This window comes from Urocitellus parryii, chromosome 1, assembly GCF_045843805.1.
Source record: "Urocitellus parryii isolate mUroPar1 chromosome 1, mUroPar1.hap1, whole genome shotgun sequence".
Taxonomy (NCBI): Eukaryota; Metazoa; Chordata; class Mammalia; order Rodentia; family Sciuridae; genus Urocitellus; species Urocitellus parryii.
The window spans coordinates 223,444,580-223,461,891 of NC_135531.1; the positions used below are offsets into that span (position 1 = coordinate 223,444,580).

At 44.2% G+C, this 17,312-nt stretch overlaps 1 protein-coding gene across 1 annotated transcript in view; it reads left to right on the top strand.

Annotated features, from left to right (window-relative positions):
- Myo3b (myosin IIIB) overlaps nt 1–17,312 on the top strand; it is a 449,152-nt gene that overhangs the window by 46,055 nt on the left and 385,785 nt on the right. Inside the window, exon 8 of the mRNA XM_077794873.1 lies at nt 941–1,086. Coding sequence (XP_077650999.1) covers nt 941–1,086 — 146 coding nt within the window. The remainder of the gene's footprint in view (nt 1–940; nt 1,087–17,312) is intronic.

Consider the following 17,312-nt stretch of genomic DNA (forward strand, 5'->3'; position numbering starts at 1 on the left):
CGCTGTCACATCTACGAGATCTGCCACTTCTCTGCTCACCATAGTCAACTGTCCGATCTCATTCAGAGCAAACGTCAAAGACATTTCAATGGGCTGAGAGGGAAGCCCTACCACCCTGGTCTACCAGATCACCACAATCAGTTGTGGGAAACTATAGTAAAGGGGGATTCTGGAAAGCAGATTTCTGGTCAAATGGGGGCACCCAGTCCCTCCATGTCCCTTGGTCAATCTCACTTTCTCCTAACCCTGCTGTAATAGTCTGAGTGTAGGGACTTTCTCTGTCTGACTCAGAGAGTTGAGAGAAACAGATTCCTCCACAGGAGGTCCATGCTCCCCAACCTAGTGATGATCTCAGGATCATTTTTTGGGTCTGCTACTTCTGTACCCAGTCAGACCCATAACTGCAGAGGCAGTTGCAAACCAGATGCTGGGGTTTGAAGAGGGGGCAGATATTTCTAGATAAAGGGAACAGGAACAGCGGGTTTGTTTCTGCTTTATATTAACCGTATCAGACACCCAGCATCTTCCCCTGAATGGTTTACCCTGCTGCAGATGTTGTACAGTAGTCAAGCATATTTGAGGACAACTGCTCCTTGTTGAATTCAGTAGCTGGTAAGGAAGTGGACATATTTCCCTTGAAGGATAACAGTGTGGCCATCCTGTGGAATCCATTCAGTGCTTCCCCTTGCACTGCTTTTTAGTACTTGGATGGTTCAATGCATGTTTCTTGAATTAAACTGATACATTTGAAAAGTTGACGGACATATCAGTTGACAAATCAGTCACAAAAATAAGCCTTAGAATACATACATCTTATTTTCACTGGAATTTAATGTCTGCAGCTAAGGAAACCAAGAAGGGAGCTGAACTAGCCAAGGGACATTTTAGGACATTGGAGGTGGCAGGGGTTGATCTATTTTTCCCTGATTTTGTCTTTTAGGTCATTGCTTGTGAGCAGCAGTATGACTCTTCCTATGATGCTCGCTGTGACGTCTGGTCCTTAGGGATCACAGCCATTGAACTGGGGGATGGAGACCCTCCCCTCTTTGACATGCATCCTGTGAAAACTCTCTTTAAGATTCCGAGGTAGGACACAAGATGGCGCTCTTGACTCATTAGTGCTTTGTGAAAGCATCATTAGAGGGATAATAAAGAGTTTTTACGCAATTTCTCTCCAAACCTGAGAAAGCCTGATTGCAAAATATATTTCCTTTTGGGAGAGAAGAAACCAGCGGGGGAGGGGGACACAGAGAGGATGTTTTTGAAAGATAACATAACCCAAGGAATGACAGGACCTTGTAACAATTGCGTTATTTTCAGCACTCTGATGTTTCTGAGATGTTCGTTTTTTTGTGTTTTGCTTGAGAAGAATACAAATGCAATTTAGGATTAAGTAATCTGTTGAAACTCTGGTGTTTTCTTTTTAATTTCATGCTTTTTATTTTTTTTTAATTTTAGAAATTTGGGGGGCTAAAAATGCATATTATATTGCTGTATCCACTCAGGTCAGCAATGAAATGCATCAGAAAAAAATGTTCTATCAGTCATATGTTTTATTATTCATCCCTTAATTTCTGACTCAGTGGGAAGTCATGCTGAAAGGAGGTCTGTTTAGAGGGTATTTAAATGCAAGTATATTTTCTCTTCTGTGTATTCATTAGGAGGTTTGGACAAGAGGTTTTGTTGTCTTTCACTGGATTGGGACTGATGGATGGCCACCTCAAGGTTCTAGTTAGGGAAAACTAAGTTATCCAGGGCTCCATCCGGGTCAGGGGGCAGATTAATAGATAATTTGTACTTTGCACATGTCCCATTCAAAGGCAGGCTCTGGGCAGGCTGGGGGGCATTAACTGATGTAACAATACAAGCATTGACCTTCCCTTATCTGCACAATCACACAGCTATCACAGCCTTTAAAAATTTCTCTTGATTGCAATTTGCATTTCTGATTAGTCCTATTTATATGCAGATGAGGCTCTCTGGCGTTCATCATCATAATGTTATCATTTTTAAACCTAATCCAGATGTGAACAAGCACCAACCACTATTCCAAAAATGGTTCCCACCCAAGTCCCGGTTAGTGTTTTTGTGTTTTCCAACATACAAAAACAGGTTATGATGACATGAGGAGCAGATGAAGCTCCCGACTTTTTAAATTAATAGTCTGGTGAGCATTCAAAGGGGTGTAAGAATGCAGGACCCAACGGCAGCATTGTGTACAGTAATATGTCAGGAAACCAGAAACAGGGTCTGAAATTATTTGTGTGTGGCTTGATTTGTTGCAAATGGATTACCTCTTGCTGTTTATTTACTGTGGCAACATAATTGCCCAAGTATCAGGGTTAAGGTGTGGCTTCTGATTAGCAAGATACGTATATGTGTATTTTTAATAAACGATCATTTACTTTGGTGTATATTTTTCTTTCCTGTTTTTAGTATGCATTTGTATACAGACCGACCATTCAAACGTTTTACAAGATGTTAAATGTGTGCACCGCGCATGTTTAAATAGACCCTTTATTTCTAATGACTCCACTTAGCTTGCTTCTGTGCCCAGCTAAGCCTCTGATCTCTAATCATCTCTATTCTTTTGCTCCACTCCTCTCTTCCGTTTTGGGAGAAGCCTCTAAATCTGGACACAAATAACTAAGCCCTTGCTCTCCTCCTCTGGTGGGAGGGTCCCAAGAGCAGGGCAATTTAGGCAGAAAAGGGTCCTTATCCCAATTTAGGCAGAGGCTGCTTTTCTCCTGGTGAACTCCTGCCCTTTTTCCACCTTTTGATTTCTGTGCAAAGTGATGGATCTGATGAAACCAGGGAATGTCGGCAATAATTGGTCAGCAGATTCTCAGTGCGATTGTGTGTGCTCAACATTTGCCATTGTCACAACCCTAATGGGCTGGCTTGACATTCTTGGACAGGAAGGAGGAAGATTTTTATATTTTTAGTTAGCATATTTGTACATACTGTTTATAGTGTCCCCTCACCCCAACAAGGGGAAAACATGTTGGGCTCACCAAGTAATTTGCTTAAAAATTATCCTGTCAATTAGATTTGCATGGTTCTCTTTGAAGGTTGTGAATTGTCCAAGTATGTGTGTGCACAAATATGTGTGTGATTGAGTGTGCATTCGTGAGTGTATTATTTTAATTTTGAATGCTAAAAATGTATCCCTCAGAAAAGCGCTTTGATGGAAAATGGAGATAATTAAGCATTTACATATTTTTAAAAGCCTCTCAGATGATTTATGCCGGGACACTCTCTCTCTCTCTCTCTCTCTCTCTCTCTCTCTCTCTCTCTCTCTCTCTCTCTCTCTCTCTCCCCTCTGTCCCCTCTTCCTCTTTTTTGTTTCCTAGTAGAGAAAAACAAATGACAAATAACGACAGAAATCTTTTGGTTTCATTTGGCTTCAGAATTATTTCTTTTCGTTTTGAATGTATTTTCAGTATTCTAGAATTCTTTTCAGTTAAACAATGGGGTCCATTTGGGGATATTCTGGGATCCAGAATCTGTGGTTTCCTTTTCTGGGTTTCCTCACTGGTCTCTTCACTGCAACCCTTTTCTTACAGGAAAAAAAAAATTGAGTATCACTTAAGGAGAAAAAAGAAAACCCTGATTGAGATAGGCAAGAAGTGACTTTCACAAGTTACAAAGGACTTAGGGGCTAATGAGGTGCCGGTTACCTGCAAGGCGAGAGCCTCAGATGTCAACAAAGCCAGCAATTACACAGTTCCCTGGGCAGTGCTGGGAAATAGGAAGCAAGACCTGCCTGGTTAATTTGCCTGCACACGGTCTCCTTGCTCATCCCCTCCCGCCTCCACCCGCCTCTCCTCTCCCCTGACCTTCACATTAGAAGATGACACACGAAGTAATCGTGACCTGTCTTTGAAATACTGTGTGACTCGCAATCTTTCCTCCGTTGCAAACACTCAGAAAGGATCTGCTGATTGGCACAGCCTTCAGTATTTGCTGAACCTGTCAGGATGTGTCATCTTGTCTAACGCCTTTGCTCCAAAAAAGTCACCCTCTCTGACTGCTGCTGCTCTGTCTGCTGCTGGTTTTCTCCAGGAGTTAGAAGAGAGGAAGAGAATGAAAACCATTTCTCTGAACATCAGTGGATTCGACTCTCTCATGACTCTGTTAAAATTCCAAAGGCTTAGGAGGGTCCTGCAATGACCCATGTACATTTTAATTTTTTATTTAAAAGGAGATATGTTTTATAGATAGATTTCTAGAACCTGTAGAGTTAGGAAAATATACAATTATGTGGGTCCCTTAACAACTAGGCATATTTCCTTCTCTTAGTCTTGGATAATGACTCCTCCTCCCTCACAGAGGGGTGCAGGAAGGCCGTGTGGACCATGTGGTTATGCATCCTGGATGGGCACTGAGCGCCTCCTGGCCTGCCCATTTTTTTAGTGCCAGATTGCAGCCAGGTTCTCATGGCACAATTACTGTTTCCCCTTCGTTCTTGGTGGGAAGATGCAGGCTATTTTCAAGATCCCCAGCAGACGCTCTTGGCTGGAACTGGATGGGATGGGCTCGCCTGACCTTTGCAGTCCCTAAAGTCAGCCATTGCACCTTGCTGAGCAGAACTTTCCCTGCAGTGCACAATCTAAGAAAAGGAGACGCGTGATGATCACCACTTCACATTTTGGCTTGTTTCCCCTCACTAAATCTAGGTTGTTCAGAGTCATCTGTCCCTGACTTGGTAATTTTCTTGCAGATTACCAAAAACCAGGAGTCTTAACACAACAGTTCTCTAGGCCAGAAGTCACAGTGCAGGGGTCAGCAGGGCCACACTCCCTCCAAAGCCTCTGAGGAAGAACCCTCCCTTCCTCACCCCTGCACCCTCCTGTGGCTCCTGGTGTTCCTGGGCCTGTGGCTCTGTTTTCACATGGCCTTCTTCCCTGGGTCTCTGGCTTTTCGTTTTTGTCTATTCTATGACTTTGGGTTTAGGGCCCATCCTAATCCAGAATGAATCATCTCCAAGGTCTTGCCTTAATCAATGACATCTGCAGGAGCCCTCATTCCACATGTGTGCAAATTCTCAGCTTCTGGGTAGATGTGTCTTCTGGGAGTTCCAATTCAAGTCACTATACCAACCAACTTTCATGCATGCCAGGTTCCCTGAGGAACTAATTTGGGGGCAAAATACTAGACAACTAGCTAAATGATGGTGGGGATACTAATAATAGTGCTACCTATGGCAGGTACAGTGCTCCGTGTTTCACTGATGGGAAAGCATTTCATCCCCACAGCATCTAGGAGGGAGGTGCTGTCCGTGGCCACTTTTCTAGGTGAGAGAACCTGAAGCCAATGGAGGTTCAGCAGCTGGCCCCTAGCCCTGCATCTAGGGAGGAAAAAATGATTTGGATCTGAGCAGTTTGACTCCAAAGCCCATACATTTTGATTCTATACTGAAAAGTTAAAACCCTTCCTTAAATTGTATTTATTAATTGGTGAATTATGTGCTGAGTACCGAGGGGACTGGAGTATATAGAGATGAATAGAACATAGACTGGCCTTGAGCAGCTACTCTCCTGTATCCTTCCCTGCTCCCCACTCTAAACTGCCACTGTCAATCTGAAGTTGGAATTTTTATTAGTATCAGTGGTTGTATCAGTCAGGGAACTGAGGCACAAAAATCAAGAGGGCCATCGTAGGTGAACATAGGATGTCCTTAGCTCAATTTATGACCCAGAACCCAGAAATTGTTTCCTTTTCCAAGTTCCCCTTCAAGCAACTGCCTTTTATTTCCTAATTTAGAACACTTAGGACAAGTGTTTGAATTAGAGATTTGCAGAACCTGTTACGTAAAAGCAGAGAGGTACTTCAGGGTAGTATTCTCAGACTCTAGACATTTCTGTCCATCTCATTCTCCTTGCAAACCCCTCCCTGCCAGGCCAGGGCTATTTCTCATCTTTCCAGCATTGACTCCCCCTTTGCCTTCCTCTGTTTGTTCAAGGCCAACACTCTGGGTGTTGGGGGAGGTGGAAGGCTGTTTCTGCCATCCTGAATGGGAATGCATTTTCTCAAGAAATAGCAATTTAATTGGCTGTTTAGGAGGAAGTGATATAATAGCTGATGTTCTCTACTTTGGGCGCATTATTGGATTTTTTTTTCTAGTCTAAAGTTTTGTAGCCCAGTCTGAGAATTTAAACTGTATTGGAACTTTATGCATATGGGAAAAAAGTAGCTTGGTAGCTTCCCAAGTTTTTAAGCTACCCATCTACAAAGTGCTCCGGAACACAATCCATTGGGAATTTGGGAGTGTCCACATTCTTTACTCTAGGACATCCTTAACTTTGCTTATCCTAACTCAGGCTTTGGTGAGGTGTGTGAGTTACAAAGATGAACAAGATAGGGTTTTTGCACATATGAGCACATAGTTCTACTGTACCTGCCCTCCTCCCCCATTCATGGCAAAGGTGAAAGGGGCAGGATTTGGATGGAGAAAAAGAGAGTAAATCAGACTTTGGGAATCCTCTTGGATTGCCTGGGTCCTGTGGGTGGGAGCTCAGATAGGCAAGTCACCCCTTGGAACATTTCTGAGCCTGTTTGAAAGGTCTCCTTAGGGATTCATGCCTATGATTAGCTCGCATTCGGAAGCAGGATCCTTGAGCTGAATTTCCATCTGAAGTAGGCTTTTTTTTTTTTTTTTTAAGGTAAAGATTCCTTTTGATTTTGATTTTCTTAATTCACAAACCAAATCATTCCTACATGGGAAGCGCAACCCTGCCTGCTCCTCAGCTGTAGAGCATGGAGAGGCAGCAGGGAGCCCTGAGTCACCAGTAATTGTCTTACTATTACAGGACATTTTCCCTCCAGGCTATGAAATACAAGGAAAAGAAATTAAAACTAAACTATTGTTGTGGAAGTGTAATGAGTGAGGGGTGGTGGGTGTTTAATGGCACAGTAAGGCTGGATCTGCCCTGGGGACTTTTGGTTTCTCTTCACCAACCTAGGTCACTTAGCTATTGGCCTTTTAAGCAATGAACCTACACAATCCCAGCTTCACTCATAAAGTAAGGAGTGCTAGGAGAATTAGCATCATTTAGCATTTATTGAGTGCCTAATAGCAAAAAAAAAAAGTTTTGAAATACTCTGATAGAAAAACAATTATCTTTTATGAGTCTTTTTCTTTGGGAGGAAGATTTCTAATTCCATTGTTAGCAGATTGTGGTCCACCTCCCTCAGGATGCCTTCAGAGTGAGTTTCTGCCCCCACCCCTTGAGCCCCCTTAGGATATATTCTGCACCAGGCCTTGACACTCCAATTCCTTGGGAGTTCCACTGATGGACTCCCCTGGCAGGAGTGCCCCGGAAGGCTTCCACTCTGTGGAACATGTTTCCAAATTCCTTTTTAATTTGAGTGGAGCATTTGGGGCTGTTAGTTCCTGTGGAGGTACAGCTTGCTGCCCCCCTGAGTCCTGACAGGCAGGGGCAGTTCAGTTTTGCATTTGGGGATCAGGTGGCAAAGCAGGAGCATGCCCTCAGGGACAGCCGGTCCCCATTGTTCTGAGCTAGAAGCCCAGCCTGCAAGAGGGGAAAGACCAAAGTTGCGAGGTGCTGACTTCCAGCACAATCCTGTTTCTCCCTCATTACCCTGTTTCCATTAGGTTGGCACCATGCACTTTGGCTAATTCCAGTTTAGCTTCTAGATGATGGAGAGATAGGCAAAGAGGATAGGCAAGGAAACAGAGCTCAAAAAGGACGAACGAGTTGAAGCACTCTGGTTTCTTTTCAAATCCAAAGTAAAAACTGAGGACTCAAGGTGAGGAATAGTTTGAATGCCTTTATGAGCTGATAGGGCTGGGGCAAGACAGTGATGGAGAGAAATGGGGTGGTACCCTCTAGAAAAGCCCTACACAGCAGGATCTGTCTATTCCTGGAGAATCCTGGAGTGTAGCGAAGCCAGTTGTCATCACAAGGAAAACAGGGTAGTGACCCAGCTTGTGTTTATACCAGTTTTCTATGGGTGCGTAACAAATTGCCCCCAAACTCAGTTGCTTGAAGCAGCAATCGTTGATGATTCCTCGTGGATCTGTGGGTTCTCTGGGTGGTTCTGAAGCTCTTGGCTGGGCTTGCTTGTACGTCTGTGGTCTGCTGGGGATTTGGCGGGGGCTGGCTGGGGTAGGTTGGCCTTGGATGGCATGACTTGGCTGCATTCCCTTGGTTTCTCATCTCCCAGCAGGCTAGCCAGGGTTGTTCTCATATTGGTGACAGGGTTCTGAGCATAGATAAAGGAAGGGGTAGGAAATTGGGCCAGTTTCATAATCGCTTTACTGCTGAGTTCCACAGTTGATCTGCCTGGGTTCAATCAGCAGCATTATATCTTCTAGCTGTGTGAGTTCAACCAAGTGACTTCATATCTCTGGGTCCCAGTGTCCTCCCCTAGGCAATGGGGATGTGAATAGTGTCAGCTTCATCGACTTGTTTTTTTTTTTTTTTTTTTTTTTTTAGTTTCTTTTTTTTTTTTTAAAGAGAGAGTGAGAGAGGAGAGAGAGAGAATTTTTAATATTTAATTTTTAGTTCTCGGCGGACACAACATCTTTGTTGGTATGTGGTGCTGTTGTGAAGAGTTAATGATCGTAAAGTTCCCAGAATAGCACAGAGGAAGCAGTTTTTGCTGGGAGATACCAAAGAAAAGAGCTCTAGGGTATATTTATGTTATAAGGAATTTTTGTATCTTAAGAATTGAAAGCTTCCATTCAAAAAGAGCCACCCATGAGATCAATCATTTGAAATTTCAGCTAATTGACTGATTGATGATCATATGGGGGAATTATGAAGGAGTGAGGTGGATTTTTCAATAAATCTTTACAACGTATCCTCCATCTGTCTGAAGGACTCTGCCATTAATATCCATGGTATCCAGAGAGATGGACACCTCCCTGCCCCCCACTTTCCACACTTGAATGTTGGGTCAGGTACTGTTCATTGGGAAGCAGGGCTGGCCTTAGTCCCCATCACATGCCTATAATATTATTCTCTGAAGGGGGGGTTCCTCTCAATTCTCTTCCGTGGTGGCTGTAGGCTTGGTTGATGAGTTATGTGATGAGCACTTGGCTCCCTCCTTCTACAGGGTCCTTTCTGGCCCCTTGGTAGGTTCAACCTCCTCCAGAGTTCTAGAAATTTCTCATCCCCGGGTAAAGGGGTAGGAGCAAGAGTCCTAGATACCACATTGCCGAGGAGGACACAGAAACCCTAGCCAGGTGAGAGGGTTGTAAGTCCTAGATACCACATTGCCGAGGAGGTCACAGAAACCCTAGCCAGGTGAGAGGGTTGTAAGATTGTTCCATTTGAGTTTAGGTTTCTTGTCTGGGAGGAGCAGCGCCCAGATGCTGAGGGAACACACAGGTGAGAACACTGACCTGCTGCTAGTGATCTTAGAAGAATTCTGGAGAATAGGACCAGAATTAGAGGAGGGGAGAAGGGAGAAGGTGTTCCAGTTCTTCGGAAGAGGGAAGAAGGCAGAATCTGCCAAGTACCATCTGGTGAGCTTAACTTTTATCCTGAGACAAGTACTAAGATCTCCCCTTAAATGGTTCGTAAATTCTCAGAAGAAAAACCTATGATCACTAGGAGTTATCATGGGTTCACAATAGAAACAAGCCATCTCAGACTCATTTTCTTATTGGGTGTGATTGTAAGACTGGTATGAATGGAGACTGTTTTTAAACATAATATATTTGGATTTTTAGCCTTATGTAAATTCTACTGTGACATCTTGATGGCCAAGATGGAGAAATGTGGACAGGAGAATGGTAGCTGTGAAAGATTCATATCCCAGGAGGATTGTATGAAGGCGGGCTAGGTGTTGGTGTCAACACACCAGGTGGGCAGCATCCTGGAGGCCTGAGTCAGGACACTATTGACTGCTCTGCCTGCTGAACATTTTCAAATATCTAATGAATTAGAGGACTTTGGTAGCCTGTCGGTCACTTTCATGGGAGGGGTAGTTGGTATTCTGGATGTCAGTCTTGGCATCCCAAAAGGTTGTAGTTGTCAAAGACAACGGGATTCTAACAAGCAAGTAGAACCCTCAGAAACTCTAGCAAACTGCACAGGCTTAGAGAACTAGGAGTTAATAGTCCACAGATGAAAAAAATGAGTTTAATTGTGGCTGTAGGCTCCATAGAGGTCAAACAGAAAGACAACTTTGCATGGTTAATAAGAGGTTTGAAAGAGCAAATATCTACCCCAACCCCAAACTGGCTATCTTAGTCACGGAGTACGATGACTTTGTCCTGGCGCCACACTCAAAATGCCATAAAGGGGCCTTCCTCCAGCAGAGCTCTACTGGATTCCAGCAGAATTGGCAGATATCAAACTGGGATTCAGACACCTAGGTACTGGTTCTGCTCCTGCTATGTCACTTCTTAGAGAACAAAAATGGCCACCACCACACACCTCCTGTATTAGTTTCCCATTGCTCTTGTAACAAAATTACCCCCAAATTTAGTGGTTATCTTATAGTTATGAAAGTCAGGTTTCCTTGAGCTGAAATCAAGGGGTTGCAGGGTTTTATGTTCCTTTCTGCACTTTCTGGGGAGAATCTCTTTTTTTTTTTTTCCTGATCCACCTTCTAGAGGCAGCCTGCATGCCCTGGTGCATGGCCCCTTCCGTCTTCAAAGCCAGCAATGGTGGGTAGAGTCTTTCTCACATTGCATCACTCTGACACTGACTCTTCAGACCAACCCAGGCAATCCAGTATAATATTCCTATTTTTAAGGTCAGTGGATTAATGACCATAACTCTTTGCTCTCTTGCTATGAAACATAACTTATTCACAGATGCTGGGGATTCAGATGCGGGCATCTTTGGACATCTTCCTATGATGGTGCCTCAAGTATTTCCCAGGAATCTTTAGAAATCAAGGATGTGTTCCTCATATGCCCATAGCCATTATGAGCCACCATCATTATATGACCTCTCTCCTGTTATTTCTCTCACATCTGACCCTTCTTCATCTGTATTTTCTGCCCATTCATTTACCCTCAGAATACTCTTCCGATGCCTGCTGGGGCTGCTGGTTCTAAGTACCCCCAAGCCTTCCAGTCCTAGGTGCCATGGTACTGAGTTCCAGTCAGAGGAAGGGAAGCAAACCTTCCCCTGAGCTCTGGGCTGTACTATACCACTGGGTCCCTAAACAATTTTTGTCCCCAAAGTCTCCCCATTATAGTCAGTTTCTGGCCTCTTCTCTTGATGGAGTAGCATCAATTCCTCTAGAAAAATAGGCTTTTCCATTTTAATGCCCATTCTTTAAATGACTCGGAGAGGAGGAAAACCTACCCTACTTCTTCTAGCCTCCTCCCTATTTCTTCTGCCCAGAACCTGACGCTTTGGGCCACCGTAGTTACTAAACAGGTGCTCTTATCATATCAACATACATTGAAGAGAGGAGAGGAATAAGAGCGGTGCTGATGGTTCCTATGGTCTCCAAAGTGGAAACATGAAACAATCCCTCAGAGGGCAGAGAGAAAATACTAGGACTTCTATAGTCATGTATAGGTCATCTAAAAAACCAGAGGCAAAATAGGCAAATATAAAGATGAGCCCTCCACGGCAGTGTTGGACGGTCCTGCCTGGGTTGGTTTACAGGTGGGTCACAGATCGGCAGCAGAGGGGGCTGAAGAAGGCCTGTGGATGGGTTTGGTTGTCAAGCCTTGGAAAACACTTTCACTTAAGTGTGCCTCTCCAAGTGACTCTATGGAAAATTCTGCTGAGTTTGAACTAAATAGATCTTGGCAAAATGGACAGGTGACTTTAAAAGGTTTCTACAAAGACTAAATCTAATTCTAATGTGAGCATCAGTAAGCAACCCCCAAAATGGCTGAGATAAGGACACTTCTCCTAGGACAAAGCTCTTCATATGCCACATGAGTTTGAGAGCAAAGGCAAACTAATCATATCTGCCAGGACATCATTAAAAATACAAATTACCATGAAGACAATTTGAGATGTGGATTTACATTCACTATTGTTAATGATGAGCCCTTTTCTCTTCCTGAGTGTACTTTGTGCGTGAAGTTATTCATATGACATCATCAAGATTCATCAGCATTCAGAAGATAAACCTGCACAAATGCAAAACATACTGTTTATTTCACTTTATTCAATTTTAAAATTTAGTCACACATTTATACAACCAATAAGGAAGGAAGTAGATTGTACATTCAAAAATTTCTTACAGGTAAAGTGTCACAATAGAAAATAAAACTCCTGTTCTACACCATGAGCTTTGGGCCCTAGTTCAGCCTGAATAGCTCTTTTACAATTGTTGGTCCCCTTACAATTTACAGTTACTGCTTTATACACAATGTCTTTGGGTCTCCACAGGAGACTTCACTTCATGTTAGAGTTGAGGACTCTACTCGGAGTCATGGTTTGCTCAAAGACACATCGTTAATAAAAGCTAGTGTCAGAGGGCAAGTTTCCAAGGGTCTATAAATTCCCCAAGATTGAATGCAAAACATACCATTAAAAAAAAGTAGCTGTTATAGGTTGAATTGTGTTTCTCAAGAATGATGTTGAACCACCAGAAACTCAGAATGTGACCTTGTTTGGAAATAAGGGTTTTGTAGAAGTGATCAAGTTAAAATGAGGCCATTTTGTCTGTGCCTTATGAAAGGGGTTTAATTTGGATACTGAGACAGACACATACAGAGGGAAGACAAGGACTCCATGGGCTGAGGGACACCTGGGCCACCAGAAGCTGGGGGAGGCAAGGAAGGTTTCAGAAGATGAGACCAGCCTCCGGAACTGTGAGACTACACATTTCTTCAGTTCAAAGCCCTCCAGGTTTTGGTACTTTATACAGTAGCCTGGGAAACAAGGGTCCATAGCTTTGTAAGGGGCCTATGACCTGAAGACATTTAAAACCACTGATATAATCCAGGGAAGCCCAGAGACTGGGAGTGAGGTGGGTTTTTTTTTTTTTTTTATCATTCCCATACATCCTGGCCCCCAAGTTCAAGGTCAAGGCAGGGGGAGTGAATGTGAGGAAACTGATGGGTCCCCCTCCTCACTGGATTTGGTGTTGGTCCTGCTGGGTGGTCCTCTTTGACCTGGCAGAGCTCACCACTTTTCCAGGGAATTCAAAGGAACAAATGGAAAATGTGTTGCATCTTCACCTTGATGAGATGCATAGGTACCTGGAGATCACGGTCCTCCTCCCGGCTCCGCCCTTCCTTCCAAAGTTCATTGGTTGGCAGTTCCGTGACTATTTAAATGGAAAGAAAACTACCCAAATTTAACTAAATATGTCTACCAACAGAGAAATAGTTCAGTGGCTTGATAATAATACGTTTTCCAAATGGAACTAGATTTTAAAAAATCAGTGCACCTGGTATAAAATTACAAGTAAGGAATGAATAACCCCAGGGACAAAAGTTTGCCAAATGAATTTGGCAAAAAGCAAGAACTTCCTAATTAAAATTATTTCAGTCCTTTAGGAGCATATGTGTGAATAGTGACCTACTTACAAATGGACTGTAGGTTGATGCTGGGAAGTAATTTTTTCCCAATCATCTGATAAATGTTTATCGGCATTTATTATGATCAGGCATTGTATCAGGTGCACAGTGAGCAAAACAAGGTCCCTGCCCTCATAGAGCTTATACTCCCGAGGGAGAGAAAAATAACATTTAAACATACAAACAAAAATCATAGGTGTTGTTAGGTGACTGAAGGAAAAGAAGGTGGGACATAGAGGAAACAGGGAAATAGTGGCTAATTTGCCCAGGCTTTGGTGTTGTATAAGGTTCTGAGGGAAGGCTTTGCTCACAAAGAGAGACTTCTCCTGGGGGGTGGGGGGGGTAAAGGATCAAGCCATTGTCTAGGGAAAAAGAACGTGTAAAGGCCCTGGGGTGGGAGTGAAGTGGGCCCATGGTGAGATTGTTTTAGAAATATCAAGGAAAGCAGGGTGGCTAGAGCACAGTGAGAGCCGGGGAGAGTGGTAGGAGATGATGCCAAAAGGGAGTGGGGGCAGATCATGTCGGGGCTTATAGGTCACTGTAATGATTTTGGATTTTTCGATGAATAAGATGGGAAGCTGGTTTGAAACAGAAAAAGTAACATGAAGTGATGTCTGTTTAAGGGAATTGTCTGGATGCTGGGTGGAAAATGGAATGCTAGAGAAGGTGCTGGTAAGAGTGGAAGCAGAGAGGCCTGTTGTAAGTGAGGAAGAATGGCCTCAGGGACTAAGGTGGAAGGGGTGAGAGGTAGTAGGATTATGGCTGTCATCGAAGAGCTGACTGGATTGCTTATGGATGAGATGTAGGGTATGAGAGGAGGAGGGGACCTGCTGAAAATCTCAGTTTTTGGCTCTAGTAACTGAGTTGGCCTTTTCCAAGTTGGGGCTGGTGGTGGGTGGCACTGACTTGGTAGGGTGCTCCAGGAATCAAGGGCTCCACTTTAGACAATGAGTTTGAGATGCAAATTTGTCATCAGAGTAGACTGAGTAGGCAGTTGACCCAGGAGTCTAGAGTTCAGCAGAGACATCTAGACTTGAGACGTAAGTGTGGGAGTCATCAGAGTCTAGGTGATATCGGCATCACGGATGAGTAGACTTCGCCTGTATCGTGGGTATAGAGAAAGAAGACAAAGTCTATTGAGGGCAACTCAGGCAAGAAAGGTGAAAGAAGGAAAAAAAGGAGTTTAAGGAATGGCCAAAGAGAAGAATTTAAAGAGGATCCTATTCTAGAAGCCAAGGAAGAAAGGGCTGAGGGCAAGACAATAATCAGGTGTATCCAATGCTGCTAATCGAGTAAGGAGACGACTGAGATCTGATGAGATACAGGAAACTAGTGACCTGGCCAGAGCTGTTTTGATGGAGCTACTGGGATAAAAACCAAATTGGAGAGAGTTCCAGGGTGCTGGCAAGATCTCATGCTCTAATCTCAGCTATTGAGAAGAACTGAAGCAGGAGGATGGCATGTTGCAGCCTGGGCAGCAAGACCCTGTCTGAAAATAAGACAGGCTAGGGATGGAGCTCAGTGGCATAGTACTTGTCTAGAATGTTCTAAGGCTAGGGCGAGCAGAGGTTCAATCCCCAGAACTTCCTAAAAAATAACTCTATTTCTTTTCCAGAGGAGTGGTTATCCTAGTGTTAGATGGTATGTGATACATTTTATAATAAAAAGGTTGAGGGATAAAACCAGGAACTTTGGATAGTGAGTGGAGACATGCTTATTAGGGAAGAAAAAGGGAATTGTAGCTGGAGGAGAAGATCAAGTATACATTTTCTAAGTTTCTGTGTGTATGAGTGTTTGTGTGTGTGTGTGTGTGTGTGTGTGTGTGTGTGTGTGTGTGTATGTGTGGTACAAGTAGAGGAGCCGCCAGCACATATTTATAATACCATGCTGTGTTGGGTGTGCACACACATGCAGTCTTATTATGAGGTGTCTGCAGGATAAAGATATTCTAGAGAAGCCTGCACGGTTGTGGCAGGTGCTGTGTTTGGTATTGTTCCATGCCACACAGGATGATTTGAAGCTGGTTCTTTTGGACCAAGTGTACAAATGTCTAAGACCAATACAGAATAGGCATGCTTCAGAAATGGTTCAAGGCAGATATATAAAGGGATAGGATGGGGTGTGTGTGTCTGGGCACCTGCAGTGTATGTATGCAGGGTGGCTCGAAGCTGGGGAGATGTAGAGATGGGTCAAGCAGAGCTTCTATCCTCTGGAGATCAGTTTATTTAAAATGCCATCATGTAACCAAGTGTACATAGAGGGCAGGTGCAAAGAAAGGGCGGGTGTAAAAGCAAAGGGAAAGTGGTTAATTTTGACCAAGGAGGTCCGGGAAGGCCTTGTACCTCATTGGAGCCCAATCTCCAAGGGTGTGGAATTTCCTAGCATGGAGGGGGATGGTAAGTGACCCCCCTCCAGAGCTGAAGCTGGGCCAAGGCGAGTCCAGGCCTGGTGTTGCTGGGGTGTGTGACAGGGTGGAAAATTCCCTGGAGAACAGGATGCTGAGTGTTTTGGTGGCCACCAGGAGCCATTGGTTGAGATTCTAGGAAACTGAAAGTCATTAGCCGCTTTTGAGAAAAATGACGAAAAATTTTACCTTTTAGAAAGGTCTCTCCAGAGACCGTGTGAGGGTAAATTGGAGGAAATGGAGGCAGGAGGCCAGGCGAGAGGGAGGAGGTCGGGGCAGGGGGAGGTGGTTGGGTGGACTTGGCCTCCAGTTGTGGGGCAGGGTCTGTGGGAGAAATTGAGGCAGAACTTGCTGTCATTAGGACGGGCAGGTTCCACCAACCATGCATTGAAGCCACTCTCTAAACCTGGGGTCTGGGTCAGGACCCCAGGCTGCACTCTTCCTGTTGGGGTTCCTACCCCAGTTTCCACTTTCGTGGGTCTGGGGCGTTTCTTATTTGATTTTCCCACCCCTAAGCGCAAAGGCCTCTGAGTGCTAGGACTAGATCTTTCTGAATCTTTTAATCTGTCATGACACCTAGTTAATGAATACTGTGTGGTCAGAATGTTTTTAAACTTAATGGATGATTTCGAGGTGATTGAGGATGGTTGTGTCCTTAAATAGGTGTTAAAATAGAGCTGTTAAGTTGGCTTATTGGAAATTAGTGAGGAGATGGTAAAAATCAGAGAGGCCAAGGGGTACCTGCTTTAAGCCTCAGACTTTGGAGGGCTAGCATGCACCCAGCCTTGGGTTCAATCTCCAGTATCGCAAATAATAATAGTAATTAAAAAAGAATTTTGGTTACTTCTTGATATGTAGCAAGCAACCCAAGTAGGGGCTGGAATGACAAACTGATTTTTGTGAGTTGTGGGTCAAGAATTGAGGCAGGCAGGGCTGGAGGGTTTTTCTGAACCTACATGAATATTAGTTGCATTCATCATCTCCTCGGCATTCATTAGCCAGTAATTAGGCTGGGCTGGAAGGTCCAAGAGGGTCTCATTACATGCCCAGGTGCTCATCTGTGGGCCTTCTCCTGGGCTGGGCTTCCTCACAGCACCTTGGGCTCTGGTAGGTAGTTGGACTTTGTTCCAGAGGCTGCTTCCAGGAGGGAGCTGCCCAGGGCAGAGTTGCGGATCTCTAAGGCCCAGCCTTGGAAATCACACACACCACTTCTGCCTCATCCCACTGATCGGAACCATCACAGGTTCAAGGGGGAAGAACGTGGACTCCACCTTTTCACCTGAGGAGTGGAGGACATTTGCCATCATCTTGCATCTACAGCCCTGGTATTCCTGAACTGGAATCCTGAATCCACCACATGCTGGGGGTGTGATTTGGAGCAAGTTATGTGAACTTTCCAAGTTGACCTAATATTATTGGGTGCTGTGAGGG